The sequence below is a fragment of the Labeo rohita genome, chromosome 2, assembly GCF_022985175.1.
Source record: "Labeo rohita strain BAU-BD-2019 chromosome 2, IGBB_LRoh.1.0, whole genome shotgun sequence".
Lineage (NCBI taxonomy): Eukaryota > Metazoa > Chordata > Actinopteri > Cypriniformes > Cyprinidae > Labeo > Labeo rohita.
Window position 1 is genome coordinate 9,282,962 of NC_066870.1, and position 27,443 is coordinate 9,310,404.

Below are 27,443 nucleotides of genomic sequence, written 5' to 3' on the forward strand. Positions count from 1 at the left end.
CTCAGGGGTAGCCGCCGTGGCATGAAGGAGTGCCATTTTAGCTGCCCATACCGTCACTAGAGGTGTGTCCAGCACGTGAGCCATCATGGCCACAGGTGGCGTCCGGGTGCTGACCACAGGTTCTGGAGTGGCAGCCATATTGTGGAGTGGCTTGGAGACGGCGGCCATCTTGTGGAGTGGCTTGGAGACGGCGGCCATCTTGTGCAGTGGCTCTGGCGTGGCAGCCATCTTGTGCAGTGGCTCTGGCTCAGGAAAGATGGCTGTTACTTGACTTGAGATAGGAGCGATAGCTCTGACTTGACTTGACACAGGAAACACAGCTTTGACCTGACTTGACACAGGAACAAGGACCGTAGCTTGACTTGACACTGGAACAGCAGCCGTAACTTGACTTGACTTGGAAACTTGACTTGACTCGGGAAATGCAGCTGCAACTTGACTGGACTTGGAAACTTGACTTGACTCAGGAAACACAGCTGCAACTTGACTTGACTTGGAAACTTGACTTGTATCAGGAAATACTGCTGCAACTTGACTTGGAAACTTGACTTGACTCAGGAAATACTGCTGCAACTTGACTTGGAAACTTGACTTGACTCAGGAAATACAGCTGCAACTTGACTTGACTCAGGAAACACAGCAGCAACTTGGGTAGACTTGGGAACTTGACTTGACTCAGGAAATGTAACTGTACCTTTGAATGGCTCTTGTATGGCAGCTGTGACGTGACGGAGCTCTGTGATCGCCGCCATTTTGTGAACGCGCACCGGCGCCGCCGCCTTCTTGCGAACGGGCACCGCAGTCGCCGCCATTTTGTGCATGGGCTTCTTTTTGAGCGCGCTCCTGCACGGCCGCCATTTCACGAGCGATCCAGGCGGCAAACGTGTTTGTTGGATCGTGCTCCGGCATGACCGCCAACCTGCGGGTGGGACGCGCGGTCGCCATTACCGCGTTGTCGCGTTCCCTCTCTGCGACCCCCACAGTGCACGGCGAACCCACACACGACAACGCAAAGTTCATGTAAGCCTCGAGCGAAGAGCGCGGACCCTCGCATCTAAGCCTTGCTCTTAACGGCTCATTCACACCGTCACAGAATACCTCAATTTTAATACAGTCCGGGAGGGTGGAGTAGTTGGAAATCGAAATAAACTCACGGGCATACTGTTCGAGGGTGTGGGATCTCTGTTTGATTCTGCATAGAGTTCTATCTGTGTCCATATCTGAATGTCCGGGGTGAAGCTGCTGGATCCTGTGGTGACGGATTGTTCTGTTACGTGGAATGAGTGACGTGAGGCGAGCGGATCCATATGCGAGCTTTTATTGATAATACGAGACAAAGACATAGTCGTGCAGGCAGGGTCAAACAACAGTAAACAGAAATGTAGGAGGCGAGACGAGAGAATAGTCCAGGAAGATGAGCGATAGTCCGAAAAGGCAGGCGGCTAGACAAACGATAACGAGAAAACCAGGCGAGAGATCAAAAACCAGGAACTAGGAACTTGGAACAGGAACTAGGAATACTAGGAATACAACAATACAACAATCCGTGGTTTGCAAGTGGAAAGACCGGGGCTTTTATAGCGCCGCTGATTGGTCGCGGGTGAAGTGCAATGGCTGATGGGGAATGTAGTCCGGGGTTTAGTGCAACAGTCTGTGTGTGACAGGGCGAGAGTGACATCTGGCGGTGAGCGGACAGCGGGACACCGACCAGATTCGTGACAGTTAAGTTATGTTTTGTTGCAAATCATTTTGGTATGTGGTTACTCTGTTATGTGGTTGTGTGTTTAATTCATCATCCTGTGTTTTCAGAGTGTTTGCAGAAATATAATCCGAATATAATCAGAATTTGGTCAATACATTCACCATAACCAAACAAAACCTCTATGTCCGAACTAATACAATTTTTGATTATTCAGAAATGTTTAAGAAGCACATTTTGAAACAAAGGGGGGAAAAAAAGTATTTTTTAAGCTTCATAAACAAAAATAAATGTCATGGTATAGATGGTTTCAACGGCAACAACAAATGTTACTGCACATGCACACTTTTGTGGCCCAAACTTAACTGGTGGACTTCCTCTAGAGCAGATTATTTTTAATTACAAGAAAATTATATAACAAGTAAGTTTCATTAGCTAGCAAGTTAAAACTTGCCTTGTCTTGCCTGACTGCTGATTCTCTTCGTATATTTGAATCTATTTGAATCGCATATTTACTGTATAGGAATATTCCAATAGCTGTAAAGCATCTCAGAAAATTTACAGATTAGAATAAAAGTTTAACTATAGACTTTAAATTTGAAAATAATGACAACATAGGCACCGATCCTGTGGAAAAACACGAGATAGTCTGCATTCATAAGAAATGGATTGCAGCTTGTATGACTTTATTTGGCAATATTTTAATCGCGAATGTCAACAAGAGTGCATTATTTTAATACGAGAGGGTGCCAGCACAAATCTCTTGGCTTGCAGCGGGCTTGCTCTTCCACATACAAATCATGGATCTGCGCTCCCTCAGATATTACGTGTGCGCCCTCGCGTAAACAGGTATTTATTAAAGCATTTTATTTAGTGAAGCGTAGCCCTCATATAAAGAATGTGTGTTGGTTACTAAATAAATATTTGCAGTCCGTGCATTTCACTTCGCAAAATAAATTTTGTGTAGTGAATTTATCAAACACATCATACAACAGAGTATACTCTAGAAAAAAATTAAAACCTAGTATAATTAATTACTGAGTAATGCGAATGAAATATTTAGAAATATTAAATTTGTTGCGTATATGTGTGTATGATAACTTATCCCAGTTATTATTTAGACGTGGAAACAGTGGTGAAAATGTTTTATAAATTTTCTTTTAAAAAAACGGCAGGTTGGGGGGGGATTTTAGCACCCACCAGCAGAAACATAAATCAGAATGAGAATGTACATGCGGTCGGTGAGCTTATAAAGCAGTGTACAAGTAGTGGCAAGTAACCGGCAAGTAACATAATATAATCTACCGCCCACTGCTTTGTAGTGAACATTAATCGAACAAATTAAAATCGCGGAAAAATGCTCATCATTTAGCAAAGCGTGCAGCTGATGATTGACGTCTCAGAGTGGCTCCATTCACAGTCAGTAAAACCGCATGTGCTGTGAGTTTAATCTGCTTAATTTATAACTCCTCTATATTCAGTTCCAGTAGCATGCATTTTGTTCTTGTACTGATGTTATGTTTGTAGCAATTTTGCACTTTGACAGTTAGTTTGGGATAATATAACTATATAGCTATATTTTATTATTGTGTGTTTTGGATAGTTTACAAAATCTATCAATTTGGACACTTTTTGTAATTGAAATGACTTGGAAACGTGACACAATCAGCCTGAATTCACCCTACTCTTTGAAATCATGATTGAAATAATAATAAAAAATAAAAAATAAAAATAATAATAATAATAATAAATAAATAAATAAAAAAAGCTTGAATGTAGCTTAACTACTTTAATTTACAAGTAGCTTGTAGCTGGTCAAGCTACAGTTTCAGAGTAGCTTCCCCAACACTGCTATAAAGATATGGACAAGCATAAAAGCTCAACAGTCTGGACCCTGGAATTAATAACTACCTATTTATACAAGCATTAAAAGTCCATATGTGAAAGTGGGTCGGATGGGACATTTGATAATCAGCTCAAGTCGCTGCCCTGATTCCTTCGTGGAACTCCTAAAGGAATTGGGATACAAGATACAAGAGAAATTAATAATGACAGCACATACACAGAATCCCAGTCCCAACTGAAATTTACAAGAATCACTTGTCATAAGCCGTGTCTTCTTACAAATGCCAGACTATTCTGTAGATTCTCTGCTCACTTGATTCTAAAACTGTGGTTGTGAGAGAAAAAGCTGTACCTTTTCCAGTCATCAAAACCACAGTAGACAGACACCCTAAATGAATTAGCAAGGCCTCAGTGACTAATTTCACAAATTTCTGGCAGAAGGCCAAGGACCCACATGATGATCAGATGCAAGATTAACATCAAATTACAATCAGAGGCTCAATTCAACCCCTTTGCACAAAGGATCTTGCGATGTGAGGTTTCTTCTGATTGCCACAAATTAAGGGAATTATAGTACCTGGAAGCTGACTGAGTGGACTTTCTGTAATGTGCAGAGAGTTAAATTTGACTCAAGCGACAGCTGCTTCCTGTGCTCACTATTGTCTCAAATAGCCACAGTATTTTCAGTCACTTGAAGCTGGTTCACAAGTACAATAACTATAAGAATAAAGATATAGTTTTAGAAGTCATTCTAAATGGGAAAAAACATTATCGTGCAATTTAATAAATATAAACATAAACATTCACAGCCAATCAGAAACCATTCAGCTTTAAGGGGCTCAAGCATATAAAGCGGAGTGCAACAGAAATGCAGTATGTGCTTATAAACAGAACGTTATCATGCATTGTGGACACACAGACCTTTAGTCTAGAGGTACAGACTGCATCTTTCAGCTTGAACCCTTCGAGATCAGTGACCTTTAATCTCATCACACATCAATCACAAAAAACCAACTGCATGGATTGAATTAGTTTGTCACTACAGCCGTCATTTCCAAAACCATTGGCTGTTTCTCACCATGTAGGAACTTACAAATGTGTCACATCTTCATTTGGGGGTTGGACGAGAGATAAAAACGCAGATGGTGTGCACTGCTTGACATGATCATCTGGCTCTCTGCTCTCATGAAAAAGTGTTTACAGATCAACACACAGCATCACAATTTCAGTCTTGGCCATTGCCGCAGTCTTTTCCAGATGAAGGATTTTATTAGAAAATTGACTTAACCAATTAACCCTCATATAAGCTGCTTTTAATAGATGTAGAGATAGATTAATCGACTTATCCTGCATCTGAGAACCTTAAGTATTCACTCATGGTTAATTCTACAAATCTTATACATGGAATGGAGTTTTAAATGCATGCTCATCTAATTCTTGTCTCTGCTCAGAACAACCAGGATGCTAAATTGAATTAGAATATTTTTTAAGTTATCTCAAACATGCTAACATTTTAATAGTCCTGATTTTTGTATGAACAAAGAGTCCCACAACAGATGGTCAGGCCCACACAGTGATTTGATCTCACCATCAAATCAGGCCGGAATTACATGAGGAGCAGACAGCCTAAATCAATACTAGAATTGTGGCAATTTATACAAGATGCTTACACTTTTAAGAAATACAAGTTACAACTTTACAAATTTATAAAATAAAAGTTTTAACTTCATAAATTACTTGTTGTAACGGGACTCTTCTGAAGCGTGATAGATCCAGGTGCGAGCTTTATTTAACACAACGTAGTCAAGACAGGCAAGGTCAATCTCCAACAAACAGTAATATACAGGGCGAGGCAAGCGTAATCCAGTAAATCAGGCAGAAGGTCAAAATACCAAGAGAGCAGTCCAAAAGTAACAAATAAACAAGGCAATAGAACAAGGCAAAACTATGGCAATGAAACAGGGCAAAAACTATGACTATGGAACAAAACAAAACCGTGGAATTCACAAAACAAGGCAATGAAACTGGGAAAATGCTTGGTAGAGTCCACACAAGCAAAACAATACTTCGCACTGGCTGTTTGGCATGGCCTGCCTTATATGGCTGCCAAACAGGAAGTAACTAGAGAAGCAGCAGAGGGAGCGGCAACAGGCAGTCCATGGGTAAGGGCTCCCTCTGCTGGCGTGGCATTACAGAATCCCCCCCCTCTAGGAGCGACTCCTGGCACTCAAGCAACAACAGTCCAGGAGGGTGGGGGAACAGAGGCAAAACAGGGGGTGGGACGGAGGGCCAGGTCCGTGCAGAGGAGGTGGGCCTGGATCGTGGAGCAGTGACAGACAGTGAAGCACTGGAGGACCTGGGCCATGGAACAGTGGTAGACAGTGAAACACTGGAGGGCCTGGGCCGTGGAGCAGTGGCAGACAGTGGAACCTTGGAGGACCTGGGCCGTGGAGCAATGGCAGACAGTGTAACACTGGAGCAGAAGTCCACTATGGTAGATTCTGAGGAGCCTGGAGCCATGGTGGAGCAAGGAGAGCAGGGAGAGCAGGGAGCCATGGTGGGACAGGCAGAGCAGGCAGCCATGGCGGGGCAGGTAGAGCAGGCAGAGCAGGGAGCCATGGCAGGGCAGGCAAAGCAGGAAGAGCAGTGAGCCATTGTGGGGCAGGCAGAGCAGGCAGAGCAGACAGGAGCAGAGATACCCACAGTGGAACAAAAGACAGCCATAGCAGAGCAGAGAGTTCATAGACGATTTCCTTGGCCTCCTTGGCTGTGACATGACAGGCAGAGAGTTCATGATAGGCCTCCTTGGCCATGACATGATGGGCCGAGAGTTCATGGGAGGACGCCGCCCCCTTAGGAGGTTCTGCAGCCGGAGCTGCCACCTCCGGGGGCATTGGCGCAGACTCATGGTCAGATATGATCTCTGGAGTAGACTCATGGGCAGACAAGACGGTGAGTTCATGAATGGACGCCACCTCCTTAGGAGGTTCTACAGCGTATGCTGACACCTCAGGAGGTATTGGAGCAAACTCGTGGACAGGAAAGGCCTCTGGCACAGACCCATGGACAGACGAGGCCTCGGGGGGCAGAGTCGTGGTCAGACGAGGCCTCGGGAGCAGACTCGTGGTCAGACGAGGCCTCTGGAGCAGACTCGTGGTCAGGCGAGGCCTCTGGAGCAGACTCGTGGTCAGGCGAGGCCTCTGGAGTACAGTGTGTAGCCCACACGCTTAAAATGGTGATTGCCATGACAGGCAGCACAGATGATAGTGGGATGCCTGCCGGGCTTGAGGGTGTGGAGGCTGTGAGGTTAGAGAGCGTGGGCTCTGCGTGGCTTGGGAGATAAGACGAGACTTGGCGAGGCTTTGGAAGGACGGCTAAGACCTGACAAGGCTCTGGGATGTCAGCTGATACGTGACGAGGCTCTGGGGGGTCAGCGGAGACACGACGAGGCTCTAGAGGATCAGCTAAGACGTGACGAGGCTCTAGAGGATCAGCTGAGACGTGACGTGACTTTGGAAGGTCAGACGGGACCTGGTGAGGTTCTGGCATGACAGCCGTGGCTTGGCGAGGTCCTATACTAGCAGCCATGTTGTGAAGAGGCTCTGTTAGGAGCGCAGCTGTTTCTTGACTTGATTCAGGAAGGTCTGTCGTGACTTGACTTGACTCAGGGAGGTCTGCCGTGACTTGGCTTGGCTCATAGACAACCCAGCTGTAACTTGACTTGATTCAGGAACAACAGCTGTAACGTGGCTTGACTCAGGAACAACAGCTGTAACATGGCTTGACTCAGGAACAACATCTGTAACGTGGCTTGACTCAGGAACAACAGCTGTAACTTGGCTTGACTCATGGAGAACAGCTGTGACTTGGCTTGACTCATGGAGAACAGCTGTAACTTGGCTTGATTCAGGAACAACAGCTGTAACTTGGCTTGACTTATGGAGATCTGCTGTGATTTGGCTTGACTCATGGAGAACAGCTGTAACTTGGCTTGACTCATGGAGAATACCCAGTCCATGAGAATACTCATGGAGAATTACCCAGTCCATGGGTAAGGGCTCCCTCTGCTGGCGTGGCATTACACTTGTAATAAGACAGAAAGTATGCATACATGCATTACATACTATTAACCTTAAACCAAACCATAACCCTATATGTAGCATACATACTGCATTATATTACGACGTATTTGTATAATTACACTGTAACAAGGACACAGTTGTTAAAGGTGCAATAGGTGATTGTCTTTAGAAACATTTTTTTGTTATGCTGGTTGAAACATTTTTGTTATGCTGTCTCTTCATTAAGTTAAGTGGTCTAAATGTATTTATATGTATTTATATATTCTGTGGAAGGCATAGGACCAAAAACTGTTTGTCCAGTCGAAACGCTCGGTTCGAGCATTTTGATTGGTTTTCCTACCTGCCTGTCAAATTCGTATTTGCATACCTCTGCGCACCCTGTTCGCGCAGACAGGATACGTCATCAGCACGTTCACATACGCTATGCAGACAGAGCGAGAATGGCAGCCAAACACCAACAACCTGATCTGCTGTCCTGGTATTGTAATACTTTTACTAACCGTACTATAAAGTGTTCTCACGGTTAATGGCATATGATGTTGTAATGGCCACTAGAGCACACCACCACCTCCACTGCACTTGTGTTTTGGTATTAATTAGATACAGAAGGGAAGCTTGTGTTTGAAATTCTCCAAAACAAACATTACACTACATTTATCACTCTCAGGCACTTCATATGCAGGAACCTGTGAAACTCATTTAAACAGCCCAAATAGGGAACCAATAAACTATTTGATAGAACCTGAAATAGACTTTGTAAAGATTAATGAGAAATAGCATATACTTACTAATCTTATGTTTGTGTAAAAACACCCCCTTTTCCATCTAGGTCAAGGGAGTGCAACTACATCTGTCTTCTGCTCACCGCTGGAATGAGTACTTTTGCCACCTGGGCATGTACAGACAGCAAATTATGATAAACTCTATCAACCATGCACAGTACAATTTTATTAAAATTATTTTGCTTCATTGGTCAATATATGTGACCATGGACCACAAAACCAGTCATAAGTGTAAATTTCTCAAAATTGAAATTTATACACAATATTTGGCTGAGATACAACTATTTAAAAATCTGGAATCTGATGGTGCAAAAAAATCAAAATACTGAGAATATTGCCTTTAAAGTTGTCAAAATGAAGTTCATAGCAATGCATATTACTAATCAAAAATTAATTTTTGATATATTTATGGTGGGAAATTTACAAATATCTTCATGGAACATGATCTTTACTTACAGTTTTTCTGAAATGCTAAAAAACATTTTTTGAAACCATCACTCTTTTTCTCAAAACTTTAAACACAAATCCAAATGTTCAAACTAAATTCACAGAACCCCTGACTCTTCTGGCAAAATCAAACAATCGCTTCAAAACCATTTCACCTGTACTCAAAATCAAACAAAGTTTTCAAATCATACACATAGTAGTCAATATCACACCTAAGTTTGGTGAATATACCAAAAAATAAATAAATAAAAATACACACACACACACACACACACACATATATATATATATATACATACATATATATATATATATATATATATATATATATATATATATATATAGAAACAAGTGTGAAGAATTTGGAATTATTGTGAGTAAATGATGACAGCCGTGTTGCAGTTGTGCTTAACTTTAGTTCTCTTGTGTTTAGGGTTTTGCATCACAAGTTCATCACAGACCAAGTTGTGTGTGAGTGAGAATGTGTTTAAAGTTTTGCAAAAAGAGTGCATGAGATCTGCAAACAGTGTCCAAACTGCCTAAACTTGTTTACAGTTTTGCAGAAAGAGTGATTAATTTAGCAAATTGGTTTACGCTATTGAGAATTTGGTTTAGAGTGTGGTGTGTAGTGTTTTAGCAAATGTAAAAAAACTGTAATATACTACTGATTTTTGGCATAAAAGAAAAATTGATAAATTTGACCCATCCGATGTATTTTTGGCTATTGTTACAAATATACTCGTGCAACATAAGACTGGTTTTGTGGACCATGGTCACATATTTGCTTATTAGCAGGGATAGATTCTGTGACTTGTAGTGTACCAGCCCACCACAGCCTTCAGCAGTTACATAAATTCTCCGCTATGTATATTGCAAATATAACACAAACTTAGTATTATCTTATTATCTTAGTTAGTATTATCTCATGGAATACTATTGGATTTGTATTTTCACTTGTTTACTAAAGTGTCTTAACATAGAGTAAACATTTAGATTGTGGGAAGGTAAGAATCTCACAAATAATGACTTTAATCATTTTACTGACATCAGCTTGATCTATACTGTAATATCCATTGCCCATCACGTTGGGGCCCTTGCAGGTGAGGAGACTCATGTGAATACAGAAATGTGATGGGGCACCCTGACACAAATCATTTTCAATGAGAGTGGTAGGTGGAATTTAGAGCAGGTGCAATCCCATAAAACTGCTGTGAATGTGCAATGGATAAGTGGAGTCTGAGAGCTGCAACGATGCCTACAGATATTGTCTGTCACCAGGGTTTGCAGCTTAATTAGGCTGGCCGAATGATGGTGGTTTTTCTATTTATTTATTTATTTTTTTCTCTTTAAAAAAGTTGGTACATTTACATTGAATATAAAATTGTTTTGCATTGTTACATCTTTATGGAGTTCTATGGAATATGTCTTTATTGTAGAGATAGATTACTAAATCATCTAATTTTCTCACACTTCAATATACTTTTTTGCAATTGTTCTGTTGTCACAGGCCAGTTCCAAAACAATCTATTGCCTTGCAAAGCTTATCTGGCAACCTGTGAATTCAAACTATTTTCCTTTCCAAGAAAGTCAACTGCCATCTGAATAAATATTTTTGATACAATTTGTCTCACAAAGACATTCAGTTTGAACAAATCACCAGAAATTATTTGAGAGATGAAGCTGTCAACCATTATGCTAGCAATTTCTGCAGAACAAACTGAGGAGTAAGACACGACATAATTGAATGTAAATTATAGGCATGGGACACTGGCTTTATTGATGAGATATGGATGATGGGAGATAGTATTGTGCACACTGTCAGCAATTGAAAACGTTCCTTAAATTGAATACAAGGAGTCAAGTTCTTGACACAACCAGTACTTCAAATGTCACTCATTCTCAAAAGAAACCATGTACTAAAGGATCTCTCACAGGTGAATAATTTATCTTTGCCTCAGCGCGTCAGTCAAAGCAGCTCGCACCATATGGGAACACATGAGATTTTAATTAAATAAAATGACAGTGAATGAATAGGAAATATGCTTTCGAGGAAATAATTTCTTCCTAAGTGCTCGAAGATTGCATGATGTTATTCTCCATGAACTTTAGTTATGATTAGTCCAGGTCTTGTGCATAATGAAATGCAAATTGCTGAGGTATTTGATAATGCCTGAAAGTAGCAAAAATGGTCTTTGGGTGTTATTACATTCACATGTATCACTGCTCAAACACCTAGAGTGCTTGTATTCAACTTGAGCAAAGTTATATATCTATAACGATTTGAAACATGTCAAGATTTTTAAAATATAAATTTAAAGTACATTTTTTTACCATACTGATGCAAGATGAACAAATGATAATTTTCATCTGAAAGTAAAGGTTTATGCATGAAAAATGTATATTTAGTAACATTACAGAGTTTTCAAAGAAAATTAAATACAAAAAGGGTGTAAATGTACACGGTAATAAAGTGGTAACATTCAAAACTTAGAAATGTTTGTGCATTCACTCATTAATGAGAAGTTATTGATCAGATACGAAATGGTCTTAGTTGAATAATATTGACTTAAGCAAATTCATTCACACAGAGACATGCAGAACATGCCAACTTATCAGTGACATGCACTGACTGAGCTATAGATTGCATGGATTTCTGCCCAATTGAGCAGGTGGACAACATTTATGTTGGTTTGATGTTTTTTTTACCATTTATATTTTATAGGCAAATTGGTTAAACAAACCATTTAATCAATCATCATGACACTACTAAACACACACACACACTGCAAGGTTGGCTGGTGTTGATACTAATAAGCCTGCACTTTTCTAGAGCCTAGAGTGAAAGCAGGCAGACTTGACGATTCATGGCTGGTTTTTAGTGTAATAAACTATCAGATTTTAATCCAAGTAATATTCAAGTGATCACTATGCCAAAGTGGTAAGTTGAAACTTCAATAACAGAGTGCAAGAGCGACCCAACTCTCGACATTCTTTTGGCAGAGAATTGGCAGCTTTCACACACAGTCTATGAAAATGTATAACTTCAAAATAAAAAACACTCCCTAGTAAACATGAAATAAAAACGTGAAATGTGAACAAACATCTAAGCAGACATGACATGAGGGTTAAAACTTCTTCTGAAAGTAGTCTAATGGTAAAAATGTGGAAACACATGTATTCAAGGAGTAAAAAATTTGTGCAATTACTTTTTACTTGACGGTTACACCACATGACATTTTAGAGTCATTAAATTGAAACATTTCTTGGAATCATATGAAACCAACAGGAATACAAAGATTTTAAACATTTTAGGATTTACTTTTTATTTATTGAGGACACTCTGATTCAAATATGAAGTATGAAACTTAAAAATAATTTATAATGTATTTTATGCTGTATAAAATGTGTTTATACATATCTATTATACATTCAACAAACTATGACCTAACATACAGTATAACCCCTATGATAATATGCTTATATATGCTACTCACTGCCAGGAAGGGAGAAAAGGTGGGCCAGTTATTCGCTTGTTAATGACTCCTGGTATAGGCATTCTGCCAGGTACGATTTACACTAATAGAAGGATAATGTTCCCCCAAGCATGAATAATAAACACACACATCTCCATACTGCACTTCACTGCAAATAACAGTGGGCTTAGTCTTACCCTACAATCCAAAAGGTGCTAGGTAATCTGAGAAAAAAAATGCATTGAGCTCCGGAGGAGGCTAAGTACAAACTGTTTTAGCCAATCAGAGGTAACGTAGCCTTATGCAAGAGAAGCTTGAGAAGGCCACTTACTGAGTTTACAAGCATCTATTACATGGCCGCACTTAGAACCACGGTAATATTAGTTGTAGCTCATACCTAATTACATCCAGTCAAAGCTACATCATAAAAAATCTACATAGAGTTTTCAGTAGAGAATTACAAACAAGAGCACTTGTTTCATTTTCTCTTTGCACACAGCTTTTCTCTCCCCTGTAGGTTGGAATGTTAGTCCTTGGGCTGTAAAAAGCATGTGTGGATTTGTATCTGTGTGTGAAGAGTCTGCGCCCAAGGCAATGAGCTGCCCAGACTGTAACCTCCACACAGCTGCAGCAGGATTGATAATGTCCAAACGGTCCATCCAATGTCTCTGTAGGCCCACAAACACATCCAGAACCTGAGGCCAAACTCTCAAATTCTGTCTTGTCCTACACTGAGCTGTCTTAAATTACTGCTGAATCACACCAATGCAGGCCCTGCTGGCTGTGCTCCCCAGACTGGTGAGAAACATGCACCAGTACAATCATTTTTTAATTAAAAATTATATCTACACATCCCCAGACTCTTCTGACAAGCACGTGTCTCTAAACCCCCCTGTTCTGACACATGCCTTCAGGCTAGCCGTTTTGGTACTGTAACACAAGTGATGTGAGATATATTGGTAGCGGGTTTATTGAGCATTTTTCTGCCACATTATGGTGAGTAGCATTACAGACATAGGACATTCTGTGGTTGGATTCTATATATCCAAAAACTCAAACTCACTTCGAAACTGTCACACAAATTTTTCATGTTGGCCAAAATCAATCATCTAGCAAGAGCTTTTTGTTGATATTAAAAATGCTCTAGGTGATTTCAGCCATTTTGCTAACTTTAAACACACACCCTTACCAAAGGACCCCACTTTTCAAAAACAAACCGTTGTCAGCAAAATTCCAAGATATCCTGACTATGGTTTGCTGTCACCAATTTCTGTGATATCTAGCAGGTAGTAGGGACATTTCTTGTGCAGTATTCTGAAACAAAAGAAATGCTTACAGCACCTATAAATTATTCCAAACAACAAACAAATGATCTGTTTATTCGTAAGTCTGTTTAGAAAGCAGCACATTAGGCATTAGGCATTAGGAAGCTGCAATTGCCTACACAAGCATACATATTGGAGATTATTTTAAAAGATTATTTTAAATTCTGTTTTATATGTCAAGTTGATGGTTTAGAAAGCATGCTTAAACAGCTACTAGACCTCTGTGGTTATAATCATAGTAAAATATGCATGAAAACAGTGATTGAGATGATGTCAAAACAAGAGTCAACACAGAGAACATAAGCCAGAACTGAATTAAGATGTAAATATTACACACTACAAGATGCAAACTTGTATTCATCATAGACATCTGACTTTTCCAGAAAACAGATTAATGAAAAGATTTTTCCTGAGTCTGATGTTTACCATAAAAAATATGTGTAGATCTGATCTCAGAAATAACGCTTTTAAGCCAAACTTAATGTATAAATTACATTACAAAATATTTGACATCAAGACATCAAGACATCAAATGTATGCTTTTGTCATATGTTTTAAATGTATCTTGATGGACAAGTTTAGGGTGTAATAAACAATAAAGCATGTCAAATATTTTCCTTTATATACTATATAAAACTAGAAAGCCATCTGTCCTCCCTAAAAGTTTAAAGCCCAGCGGACACATTCCCACCAGTCAGCGGTCATGTGTCGATATCCCTTGCTTAATTTATATTAACTGCAGTGACAACATTAGTTGTCAGCATGTCAGCATGAACCAGAAATTGCAACAAACTTTTCTTCCCAAATGAGACCGTGACTTGTTTTTGTTGGGAATAGATTGGATTATTGGATCGTTGTTGTTTGCTAATCCCATTTCATGTGCATTTCTTAAGTGAAACGATTGAAACTCATCTGCCCATTGGACAACCTTATTTCCCAGATCTTGCACTGGTATCATCATATCACACATCATAAGAAAAGATGTCATTGTGTGGGGATATGATATTAATGTTTTTGAATAATGATTACATGAATTTAAAATAAAATTATGTATATAGATAAATCATAAATAGTGTAATATTTCATAAATAAATAAATAAATAAATAAATAAACGTATTGGTTTAGTTGCTGGTAAAAGGGGTTCTATGATATTTAGAGCTTGTATTTCAATTACATTTTAATATGTAAAAAGCTATAAGATACAGTGCACAGCATAAATGAGTACACCCCCTCTGAATAAATATAAAAGATGCATTTTCTTAATGATCACTAATATAATTCAAATATTATCAGTATGGAAAGATGGCAAAATTTAATTGTATTAAACATATACTTAATAAAAACAACAAAATATATGTCAACATTTTCTGTAAGATAAGTAAATTAGCCAATTTTGTTTAAATGAAGGATTGCAGAAATGAGTAAACCCTAAATTTTAGTATGTCCTCCAGAACTTCAAGTATACTGCTCTGACCCTTCTTGGCACTGAGTGTACAAGTTCATGACAAATTTTCACATCTGTCCTGTTTAACTCCTTAAATGTCCTGGTCTTTAATGGGGAGTTTTGCTCAGCTGAACCACTGAACGTCACTGTGGGTGCCAGGCACTTCTCACTGTACTCCTCCTCTAGCAACACCAGAACATTTTGGATGCTTTTGGACCCGAAATGATTGACTTGGTCTTTTGAGACCAGAGTATGGACTCCCAGAATCTATATTCTGTAAATATGGGCCTTGCATTAGTTTATTGTGCTTTGGCTACAGTAGGGGTGTGCGATATGACAATTTTTGATCGTGGACGATAGTATCATGCTATTATCAGTTGCAGTTCTGGCACCTCCATATCATTATACTGTACAATGTGACACATTCACATCAGAGTTAACTCAGCGGTAGAGTTACACTCACAGGACACTGCACTTATTCACAATCACAAAAGTGCATTATTTGCTTTAAAGCCTTGCCGGTTAAACATTTGCACTTTTCCAGTGCGCATACACCTGAAGTGCGTGCGCACTAAAAGCCTGTCAAATAGCGCCTAATTACTGAACTAAGTTATGCATTGCATCTGATTGCACTAATACTGTCAAAATACAGGTTTATAAAATCAGTTGCTTGTGTCTAAACTGAAAGCAAACAATTGAGAGAAAACCGAATGTTTGCCTGTATATTAGATGCATGCAGCTCTTAAAGCGACAGTACTAAACATGTTGCCGCTTGTCATTTAAAGGGATAGTTCACCCAAAAATTATAATTCTGTCATTATTTGCTCACTTACATGTTGTCCCAAACCTGTATTAATTTCTTTCTTGTGCTAAACGCAAAATAAGATATTTTTAAGAATATGGGTAACCAAACAGTAGCTGGTCACCTTTTAATTTAATAATAAAAATGATCAAATGTATAACATTCAACAGAAAAAAGAAACTCAATCAGGTATAAAACAACCTGAAAGTGAGTAAATGATGGTATAAAAATAAAACACTATGACAGAATTGACAGACAGATGACAGTATTTTCATTTTTGGTTGAACTTTTCTTTTAATGTTAATAAAAAAACAAAAAAAAAGAGAAAAATTATTCACTGGTCTTGACTGAAGAACTTTAATACAGTTGCTTTAAGAATCATTGTAGAATTTCACTTTGTTTCACTTTTTATATTTGTTAATTCAATGTCTTGAATGCTTCTGCTAAATACACCTACTGCACCTAATTCACTGTTTTATTTGTATTATGTTTATTTGTAGTGTGTATCTTTGTTCTTATTTTTAATAACAAAGATAAAATAATGACAAAGATCTTTATCTTCACTCACTTTGCCCTAAATATCTGCCATTCTTTTTTTATTTTATACTTTGTTACCTTGAAACGCTTTGCTTTTTTTAAAGGGAAATTAGTTTGGCTGTACTGCTCAGACAACTTACAATATAGTAAAACAAACATGACAAAGAATCGTGATAAAATCGTGACTCGTGATATTTCTGAAAAAAATCATGATATGCTATTTTTGCCATATCGCCCACCCCTAGGGTGACCACCTGGCAATAGGGCTGTTGTGGGACATAGATGTGATTTTGCGGGACAATGTAGGACATGTGTGAGACTGATACATTTTCTACTGTTATGCTGTGTAAATACTGATTACATGCGTTGTCATATGCGCTGATCTGTGTTTCCGAGCGCACACATGCAAACGAGAGAAAGTGCGTCTTTTTTATGAGAGTGAAGAGAATCCACCTGCCGGAGAAGAGATTTGTGCTTGCCCATTTTGATGCATTACAATAATGCGCTGCAGACATTTGTCATTAAAATGGCGCCATTGAAACCGCCTCAAATGAACTATTAAAATAATACGAAAGTCGCGTCTGAAAGCTGCATAGTTTTTAATTGGTTAAAATGAATGAAGAATCGTGTTTTTCCGTGTGCGCTTGAACATTTTCCACCGGTGGTTTTAAATCGCTTGATGAGGTCCGCCTTTGTGCAGAAACTATGCCGCAAAAATAATAGATAAAAAGCTTTATTAAAAAGGCAAAAGAAGGCATGGACATTTTCTTAATATGATCATTAAAAACCAACAGACTGATGAGAATGCGGGACATTTTCTCAATATACAACGTGTGGGACAAGGGGTGAAAATGCTGTGCGGTACAACGCAAAGCGGGACGGGTGGTCACCCTACCCACCCCTCTACAGTAGGTAATTCTAGTGGTGACAACAACCATGCATGTCACTTCTGTAGGCTTTGTAAGATAAATCAAATTCAGATAAATCAAATTCATACTTTGTGAGATAAAGTGTCACTCTCTTCATAGCTTTTGCCAGCTCTGAGACACTTGCATGTTATTTCTCCTGCTCTTTTTCTAGCAAAAATTCACTCATCACTAAATGAAAACTTAAAGTGAATACCTGATTATTTCAGGAGCCTCGTCACAAGTCCATTGCTTTTGAATGTTGGTGCTACTTCTGCTATATTTTTACACTTAAAACAATAATTTGGTATTCCTCTTATACCATTGTCCTCTTTTATGCTAAGAAATAAGTCACCTGGCAGTTCCCTCCCAAGTGGTTCCATTTCTGCAGTTCTGGTCCAATATACTTACCTGTTGATCAGAAATAGCCTTAAACCTATACACTTTTATTTTTTTATCAGTTTTATTTAGTAACTTTCAGGAGGGTGTATTAATTTTTGCCACACAACATTTTATCACTTTGATAAGAAAATCATATTTTGCTAAATAATTTTGACATTCTTCTTTGGTAATTGATCAAGCAGGCTTGTTGGAGCATTATATCTCCAAAAACCCTAACATGCCATCTAAGTAAAGAGTAACTGCTGAATTTGTTAGGTTTTAGAGGGGGTATACTCATTTGCTGTGCACTGTATATAAAGCGGAAGATAATCCACTTTCACCACTTGAAATGAAAGAAAAGAAGAAAAAGAGATCAAGAGAGAGAAAAAAAACATAGTTTGTCTACTTGGGTTTCTGAGCATACACATCAACAGCAGCCTGCTGACCGTGCTAATTAAAAAATGTAATGTATTTTCACATATCTCTCACACATATAACACAATGTTCTGAGTGCATGTCAACACTTTGTGTGAACTTAGCATCAACAGCCAACATGCAAATTAAACTAGTGTGCAAAGTTACATAATAGTCAACCAACTTTTCCAAGACACTTACTAATGACAAGATGTTCCACAGGTTTGGCAAATAGTTTTGTTTTGCAACTATAAAAAAATTATCATTCAGCATGTAATTCCCAAAGGTCACATTTACAATATGTTATGTTGAAGGAGTGGTTTGGTAGTCCTGAAGACTTACACCACCTCCAACTTTTTTCATAATTGATTATTCATCTATTAAAAGCCAGATTATTTAGTTGTCTAGTTTAAAGCAGATTAATCGATTTTCCTCACACTGCAACATGAGTCAAAGCAAATCTGCTTTATTAAATTGGGAATTTAACACCGTCAGCTGGTCTGCTTTAGTGTTCACTCTGCACCAAGGGAGGACACTGCTATATTTGTCTACAGAGTCCAGATGTATGTACAGTATATTAATAAATAAAATACCAAGGAGCGGCATTTTGCCTGTAGCTGCAGGAATCTTGAGAGGTTATTGTGCTATATGAAGTCAGACCACCTTATCTATGCAAGAATGACACCAGCGATTAAGAGGGTAATGTGATAAAGTGAATGCTAATGACTATAGGAGCTTTCACCAAGATGGGCAGGTCATTTAAAAGAATCTACAAAGTGATAACAAAAGACAAGAAACGGACTGAATTAAAGTTGTGTTTTTACCCTTGACAGTAGATCAGTAAACTCACGGAGTGGCTTAAAAACAAATTTAAATAAATATAAATACACAAAAATATATTTAAAAAAAATTAAGATTTCTGTCATTGTCAGGTTAATCTATTTAAGCCACAGATCTTATGCAGGCAGTGTGGCGGTAATATAAGCATTCCTGCAACTCTCAGAAACACACTTAACTTGCTTGCACATTCATAGACATTTTCCTACTCTAAATTCCACATACCACTCTCATTTAAAATGATTTGTTTCTTACTTATTCCAAGTATTTACAAGTACACTGGGACTATAACAATATTGTTTTCAAAACCTAAACGCATAAAAAGTTTTTTTAGGTTTAAAAAAACGCATAAAAACTTTAGCTTCATCCTGGTCCAATACACCTGCCTGGATGTTTCTAGTGACTTGGATGACAATGATTAGCTTGTCCAGGTGTGTTATATTAAGGGTGGTGCTAAACTCTACAGGTCACAGTTTTTGGGAAAACATTTCAGGATTTTTCTCCATATAATGGACTGATATGGTGCCCCGATTTTGAACTTCCAAAACGCAGTTTAAATGCGGCTTCAAACAATCCCAAATGCGGTTGTAAATGATGCCAGCCGAGAAAGAAGGGTCGGTTATTTTAATAAAAATAATACAATTCATATACTTTTTAATGCCAAACGCTCGTCTTGTCTTACTTTGCCAGGTCTGTTTTTGTTCCGGTTCATGACAGTTAGGGTATGTCGAAAAACTCCCATCTCATGTTCTCCCTAAACTTTAAAATCGTCCTATATCACTGTTTTACCTTTTTTTGTTAAGGGTGTTTGATCTTCTTTGCTTGTTCACTTTGCAAAGACTGGGCTGGCACTTCTGCAGTGATCTAGGATGATTTTGAAATGATTTTTGAAGTTGAGGGAGAAAATACGATTGGAGTTTTTCTGACATACCCTAACTTGAGGCAGAATACACAGAGTGAAAGGAAGAGAAAGGCAAGACGAGCGTTTGAGATTAAAAAGTATTTAAATTGTATTTTTTAAATGAAAATAACCAATTGTTTCGATAGATAAGACCCTTCTTCCTCAGCTGGGATTGTTTACAACCGCATTTGGGATCGTTTGAAGCTGCATTTAAACTGCCTTTAGGAAGTTAAAAACCGGGGCACCATACCAGTCAATTTTATGGAGAAAAATGCAGAAATGTTTTCCTCAAAAAACTTCTTTACAACTGAAGAAAGAAAGATATGAAAGGGGGGTGAGCACATTATATGTGAATCTTTGTTTTGGAAGTGGACTTCTCCTTAAAGAAAATAATGTCATAACATTTTTTTTTTTTTATCTAAGCTGTCAGTGTGTAGTTATATTGTCTTTCTTTATGTGTGCTGAAAACACTGACTAAAGTAAGCATTTATCTTACAGCAGTTAAAAATACATCTGTTACATTATTATCCTTTCCTCTGTGGGTCAGTGGTCAGCACACACAATTTGCACTTAATTTCTCATCTTTTATCAAAGCCATTACTGAAATATATCAAAAGACAAGCACTGCCGTATTATTCAGTTTTTAAATTAAAAAAAAATCAGACTAGCAATATTTGAAATTGAAAGCTCTCACACACATTACAGGCAAATACACTTCTCTGAGCCAGGTACTCTCACATATTTAAAAAAAAAAAAAAAAAACAGTCAAGGAAAGGCAAAATGAAAATGTAATACACTTTCATTAGATAATACAGCAGACAGAAGTTTGTGTTATATGTAAACCTATATTGCGTGATTATCCTCTTTGGGTGATGGGCCAGCAATATTCCAAGTCAAAGCATGTACTTTTATTGTTTTTAAGCTGAAGTAATAAAAAAAAAAACTTGTGTGAAACAATGAAACCGCTAAATGAAGAACAGAATGATATTCACAGTCATTTAATCAAAATCTCCCCATCTGCTGCAGCTCTCAAATGTCCTTTTTTTCAACTTTCAAACTGGCTTAGATAAAAGACATGTGACAACCAAAGCAATTTGCTAAATTTCTAAATCCATTTTGAGAAATTGTTGAGCACTGATACAAAAAAAAAGAAGTTATTTATGTACATTAGAAGACTTGCAATATCAGTTATTTTCAGTTTTTTGAGCTTGGATGTGAAAAGAGATGTGTAAGGGTTATGCAATACTCCACTTTTGTATTTTAATAAAATGCATGTTCAAAACAACATGAAGGGTGAATAAAAAATAAGAAAATTTTCATTTTGGGGTGAACTCTTCCTTTAGGGATGTTGGCTAGCAACCAGAATTATATATTTATTGAGATCCCCTACCAGCATTATGCCCTTGCACAATGAACATAACCCCAGGATGCTCCCTGCAGCAAGTGGACTACAGCAGCTGCTAAATATCAGATATGCTAACCTTAATCAAATACTGAACAACCAAGGGCACATCCAAAGATTTTGGTAGAAAAACTGATTTCAGATAACCAATGACAGTGGACTGTATTTTACTCACCTGTTTAATGGCATGCAGCAGCTTACCATAACAGAAGACAATGACCAGGAAGGGGACAATCAGGCAAAAAATAAAGAGGCAAATGATGTAAGAGATGTTATTGGCTGTCCTGGTTGTCCAATCTACAGAGCAGGTGGTCCCAGGGCCTTCTGGGCCATAGCGACTCCAACCAAATAGAGGGGGCAGAGTCCAGATTAAAGAGTAGACCCAGGACATCACCACCCCACCAGCCACCTTCCTGTAGTTGGTGGCATCAGCCTCGGTGGAGCCCATCATTGTACAATAGCGTTCATATGACAGCACGGCCAGAGAGATGAGTGACACAATGCCTGCAGAAAATATGAAGACATATGAAGACATAATTTGATAATATTATATTTATGTTTAAATAGTCAAATATGTCATTCCCTTATGGAAAGACTGCTCACATAGAGTTATGGGTATTTTTTTTTAACAGGCATAGAAAAGTCATGAGTTCAGGGCACAACTCATGTCCTACTATTAATTCAGGACTGGCAGTGACTGATAAACAGCAGCTCTGATGCACATAAGAAAATTACTTTTGCAGAGTATAGTTGAGTTGCCTGATCTTTATTCATACTCATTATCTGTTGTGCAGTTTTAGGTGCACAAGTCAGCTCTTAAAACTGAAGTGTGTAATTTATGTGCCACGTGCCTTGTCTTCTGTCTTCCACTGACTCCACAAACAGAAACTTTTTGATAGTACCACAAAGCCAAAGTGTTGATGACATGGAAGTAAATTCAAATATCTGAGATTCAGCATTGCCTCTCATTGATTTTCTATTATCAGTGAAGTGGACAGAAGTAGTGTGTCGAAAGTCTTGGGAGTAAAAAAAAATTCCGTAACATCTTGCACCATTTTCCTTCATTATGCAGATTAATAGACATGTGTAATTAACTCTAGTGCATTGTATTTTGAAATAAGATGATGTAAATCTATTTTTTCATTAGGTGAAACTCTAAAAAGTTTCTTTTCAGTCAGGTAAAGGTAGTTAGAGCTTTTATTTGATTTGGAGCAACACATAGTCACGTATGCATTTATTTTGGAAAATACAATTAATTAAGTAATCAAGGTAAATACCTCTGTGCACATCTGTTAACTGCACAAACACTTTAATTTGATAGTTTGATGTCTTCATAATAGTTCAATCTCAATGGCTTGTTTATTATTTTTTAGCATCTACTTAAAGGAGTAGTACACTTCCAAAACAAAAATTTAGATATAACGTACTCACGTACTCAATGAGATAGGAGTTTTCCGACATACCCTAACTGTCACGAACCGGAATACACAGAGTTCATGCAGGGCTAAACAAGATGAGCATTTGAGGTTAAAAAGTATATAAATTGTAATTAAAAAAAATAAATAAATAACCAATCATTTTGCTAGATAAGACCTTTCTTTCTCGGCTGGGATCATTTAAACCCCTTTGTAACTTCATTTTGGAAGTTCAAAATAGGGGGAACCATAGAAGTCCATTATTTGGAGAGAAATCCTTAAATGTTTTCCTCAAAAAACATAATTTCTTTACGACTGAAATAAGAAAGACATGAACATCTTGGGGTGAGTACATTATCTGTAAATTTTTGTTCTGGAAGTGAATTACTCCTTGAAGTTCCCCACAATACAACCATTACTTCTTGTAAATATTAGAGGAGGCCAACATTCAGACCTTATGTGGACACTGAGTTCAGCTGACTGTGTGGTGGTACAGGGAGGGCGTATGACATAAACTGAAGTACCCAGTTCAAGGGCATCACCCAAATTCTAATCCTTCTACAGCCTGATCGCTGATCCATTAACTAAACCACTAGACCATGCTGTATATACCAAATACCCCAGCTTTGAGAATTAAGGAAAAACATCTTGGTCTTAGGTCTCTAGATTCACTTGTCAGAGGACTACCATGGTTATTTGACACCTTAAGGGGATAGTTCACCCAAAATTTCACTGGACTTTTTGTTCTTCTGTGGAAAACTAAAAATGTTTTGAACAATGTTTAAACTTTTTCTGAAAGTCAATGGTGTCCAAAGCAACATTAGTCCACACAATTAAAAAAAAAGTAAAAAAAATATTACCGATTATAATTGTACTTGTTTTTGCTACATTGTGGGGGCCTGCGGTCCATTCATTGGTAGACATATGAAATGTATTATTCTTATAATACAATTATTATTATAATAATATTTATCATGATCAGCAACCACAGCAATATTAACCATATTAATAACACATTTAATACACATTAATTTAATTTCTTCAAAGTTAAGGAGAGATGTAACTCACAGTTTGATGCACTACAAGGTCAGACTTTTTAAAGTGCTCCTCTGGGATCAATGCTCAAGAACACAGCCCTGCAGTATGAAATGACTTTTTGATTACTTTCTTCTAATTGTATCCAGACGAAACCAACAGTCATAAACATTTTATGAGACATGAGGCCTTTTTTGCTTATTCTAATGATAAATTGTCCACATATCATCTCAGAGGAGATTAATCAGATGAAGTAAGTATCTGAAAAATTACATAAGATCTCAAGCCATACTGAGGTGTATTCAAAACCTAATATTCTGGCTATGTTAAGATGCCAAGAGGTGATTTTCCCACAAACAAAGTAATCAAATGAGATTTGTCCTGCTCTGCTGCATTCATTGGCAGCCTTGTGATGCCAGAAAAAAAAATCTCTGCTCAAAAGAGACTTATTGGAGAATATAACTATAGTGATCCTTCGCTAGAAATCAGATACTGTAAAACAAAGCATTCTGAGGCTCTAGCAGGGTTAGGCTGATCAAGTGCATAAAATACACATACAAATACAGAAAACAAACTAGATTAATACATCCCTGAGGTCCACTAAAAGGCCAGAAAAAAACTGCATATTCAAACTGGTATGTCACTCCAGCTTTTTTCTGCTAAACTTAATCTGGTGGTTGACATTAATATCTATGCTAGCTCCTCCTGTATTACCTCACTCTGACTGGGCAGGCAAGTTTCTGAACACTGAATAATCATTAGAGATAAGAAAATGTTGGAGGTTGACATGCTATGGTCTTCTGATAGGTCAGTGTGAATGTATCAGATTTGGTTACATGGACAAGAAAATGATTCCAGAAGATTTTAACCAATGCTAATGATTTCCTTTCTGGCACTCTGCTCTTTCTAGCATTTTTCTTTATCTGACCTCTGTCTTCATGAGACTCAAGTCCTTAATGGCATCTCTCTTTCTCAGCTAATATTCAGTGTACACATGAATTAACATCTATCTGTGTAAGTTTTGAATTAAACTGAAATATAAGTAATATAATGGTAATATAAGTAATATAAGTTAACATGCTAGTCAAATGACATTGATTAAACGTGAGAGCAATATCAGGAAATCTTTTAATTGTGAAAAACAGCAAGTATTTCATGTCTCATTTCAGTTCATCTGTGATAAAGAAACAATTGAAAATCGTGAAAATCTGGAAATCTGCTGTTTTGGTGTTTCATCACTGAGCTATTGACCGAGAATCGCATCAGTTGAAGGTACTAAATTTACTTGGGCACGAGATTTGCTGCCTCCAGCAAGAACCTTCAGACCCATCTGCAGTTAGAAACTGCAATTCCGTCTTTGTACTGAAACTGGTGTGAACTGTGTCTCTCATTTGTTTTTGTTTGTTTGTTTTATGAATCTAAGAAGCTATTCAAAACTGCATAAAAATCCCCCTGTAGTGAAAATCAAGATTTGTATGTTGTTTATTTGTCTATGTGGTGTTTTTAATATGCTTTTAGACAAGCCACATGCCAGTCCATTAATCAATACCATTTTCTCCTTAAAACTGTAGTTTCCCAAAGGCTGTCTCAGAAATGGCGTTTGAAACAGCCTTTTTTTTCTACATCACAAACTTCAGTAACCAATCACGTCAAAGGATAGATTCCTATCATTAGCATGCAAAATATACCAATAGGATTATCAGCACAAAACCGAATATTAAATAGATCAATTATTAGAGCATATAGAGCACTAAATAGAGCACAACCGCTCTATTTAACTTGAAAAATAACCCGCGCCAACAGTGTAAAAGTAGCTCGGAGTCAGATGCACCTCTCCCGCACTGGCGTCTGCATTCGCGCCTTTAAGGCATTTTGAGGGCACAACATGGTCAAGTAAGTAATTTTAACAAATGTTATAGTAGCCACTGTAGTTGTCCGCTAGTAAAAACATAGTTTTATCAGTCATTATCCGTGTTTCGCCAATATATCGCGTTTACTACAGTTCAGTTAGTGGATCGGGGGCTCTGGCTGGTGTGACTGCGTGGGGGCGGGGCTAATTTGCATATTCATAGGTCCAGGTACAGTCAGTGAGGCAAGGGGGTAGAGTTACATTCAAGTTGTTTTAAGGCATGAGAAAATTATTTCCACAAGAAAAAAAACACATTTAAATATGTAATTTTGATGATCAAAGATCAGTTTTAAGGGATAAAAATTTTGACTACAGGGGGACTTTAAAACATTAATAGCTTGAACACGCTATGACTAACATGTTTTCACTTTCTTATTTAAAAAAACGTTTTGGCACTAATTCAAAGCCACCTAATGTTAGTTTTTGCATAAAATAGATAAACTATGCAATTTTAGGCTATAGGTTTTTAAAAGTGTATAAAACTAGTATGAATACAAAGGCACTTGGCAATTTCTTTTTAAGAAATTAAAAATTAAGAATTTCTTTTTAAGAAATTTGCACTTGTTTAAAAAGCGATTATCCTTTAATCGTCTTGTTTAATCATCTTAATTAATACTATGCACAAGCTGCTGCACCACAAAGATGCAATACAAGTTTTGTTATCTCTATACGTTAAGCTAAACGTGCAAATGGAAACACACCCAGATACTTTTGGTACTTGTGAATAATCATTTGAATTATTAATTTTTGATCTCAAATTGAAATCAAATTCAAACTAATAACTGAACTGAATAACGCATAGCCTACAGTACTGTAGATAGACAATTCGTTCTACAAAACACTCACCTAACAACGAGTTGGCAAAGCCGTACCACACACATCCACTGTCGCCGATGAGCCATCGCCCTTGAGTGCTCGCGGCGAAGCTGAACGGCGTGCCCAACACGCAAACCAGGAGATCACTCAAGCAAATATTCACTAGCAAAAAGTTGATGGGAGATCGCAGAACCTTGTAGCGGCAGAAGAGCACGAGAACCAAAAGGTTGTTGAGGATTCCGAAAGTGCCGATGAAGCCCAAGGTCACCGCCACGAGCAGGTGGCCGGTGGGACTGAGGGTGCGATAGGAAGAGGACGCCTCCAAATGTTCCTCCACTGCACTGAGGCACGGCGCGCTGTTCGCCCTCCTGCAACTGATCACACTCAAGTTGGACGCAATCATTGCAATCCGTTCTGGGTGCACATTGAACAAAAGTCACTGCATTGTTTTCTGAATAAAAGCGAAACATTTAATGTGCTGTGGCGTTTTGATAACAGACTGCGATCCATAGAGAGGATAGTTATTTGCAGAAGAGTTTAAGTGTTAGATGAGATGCACGACGATTGTTTTTGTTGTTGTTGTTGTTTGGTTGTTTTTTGTTTGTTTTTTTTGCAATTGCTGAACTTTGTTGCTCGGTTCATCGGTTCAGAAGTGGGAATAAAGTTTGGCGTCCCTTTGCTCCACCGTGTGGTGATTGCAATCCTCATATGCGGTGGAACTGTACTGTGTTGATGTTAGTGTACCTCCTTCTTAGCTGACGTCTAAGTCCGTCTGCTCTACTGAGGTTTACTGGGTGCAACATCCAGGTTACGAGGACAAAAACCTCTGCAGCGCAGCTGTTCGTGTCTGTTCTGTCTTACGACATATTAAACGGTTGGTAAACGTTTATCACGTCGGGAATGCTCACTGGGCAAAGTTTGAAATTCCCTTTTTTATTACTTGAATTACTCAAATCATTGTTCATTTGTTTTAGCGCTGTCCATGGTGCTC

At 38.1% G+C, this 27,443-nt stretch overlaps 1 protein-coding gene across 1 annotated transcript in view; it reads right to left on the reverse strand.

Moving 5' to 3' along the window:
• Positions 1–26,855, reverse strand: part of tmtopsa (teleost multiple tissue opsin a) — an 82,250-nt gene extending 55,395 nt beyond the window's left edge. The window contains exons 1-2 of the mRNA XM_051125412.1: positions 26,483–26,855; positions 21,453–21,781 (exon numbers count right to left, since the gene is read on the reverse strand). Of these exons, the coding sequence (XP_050981369.1) occupies positions 21,453–21,781; positions 26,483–26,855 (702 nt within the window). The remainder of the gene's footprint in view (positions 1–21,452; positions 21,782–26,482) is intronic.
• Positions 26,856–27,443: the final 588 nt, after the last annotated feature.